General features: G+C 51.4%; 1 protein-coding gene across 1 annotated transcript; it reads left to right on the top strand.

The window, feature by feature from the left end:
- Positions 1-3: 3 nt before the first annotated feature.
- Positions 4-282, top strand: CSUI_011575 (uncharacterized protein; the record flags this gene model as incomplete). Its single annotated transcript, XM_068071673.1, has 1 exon — positions 4-282. A coding segment is annotated over one exon (279 nt), but the record flags the coding sequence as incomplete, so codon positions are not given.
- Between the last annotated feature and the right edge of the window lie 2 nt (positions 283-284).

The raw sequence follows: 284 nt of genomic DNA, 5'->3' as shown, positions 1-284 counted from the left end.
CCTCCTCCTCCTCCTCTTCCCTTTCCTTTTGGAGCAGTAGCAACAGGGGGAGGAGGAGGAGGAGTTCTTTTTGGAGGGCACCACTCCTCAGCATCCACAAGTGCTAGTACTGCAGGACCTCCCCTCCCCTCTTCTTCTTCTTCCTTCGTTACGGGGGGGAGCAACACACGACCAGCTGAAGGGAGCGGAGGGCCTCATAGTCCAAATAGGAATAGTCAAAATACTGATCAGCCTCATGCTAGGAATGATACCTCGACTACCCATACTAATAATACTACTAATAC

This window comes from Cystoisospora suis (genome assembly GCF_002600585.1).
Source record: "Cystoisospora suis strain Wien I chromosome Unknown contig_14156, whole genome shotgun sequence".
Taxonomy (NCBI): Eukaryota; Apicomplexa; class Conoidasida; order Eucoccidiorida; family Sarcocystidae; genus Cystoisospora; species Cystoisospora suis.
This window is presented reverse-complemented; position numbering and strand designations above follow the sequence as displayed.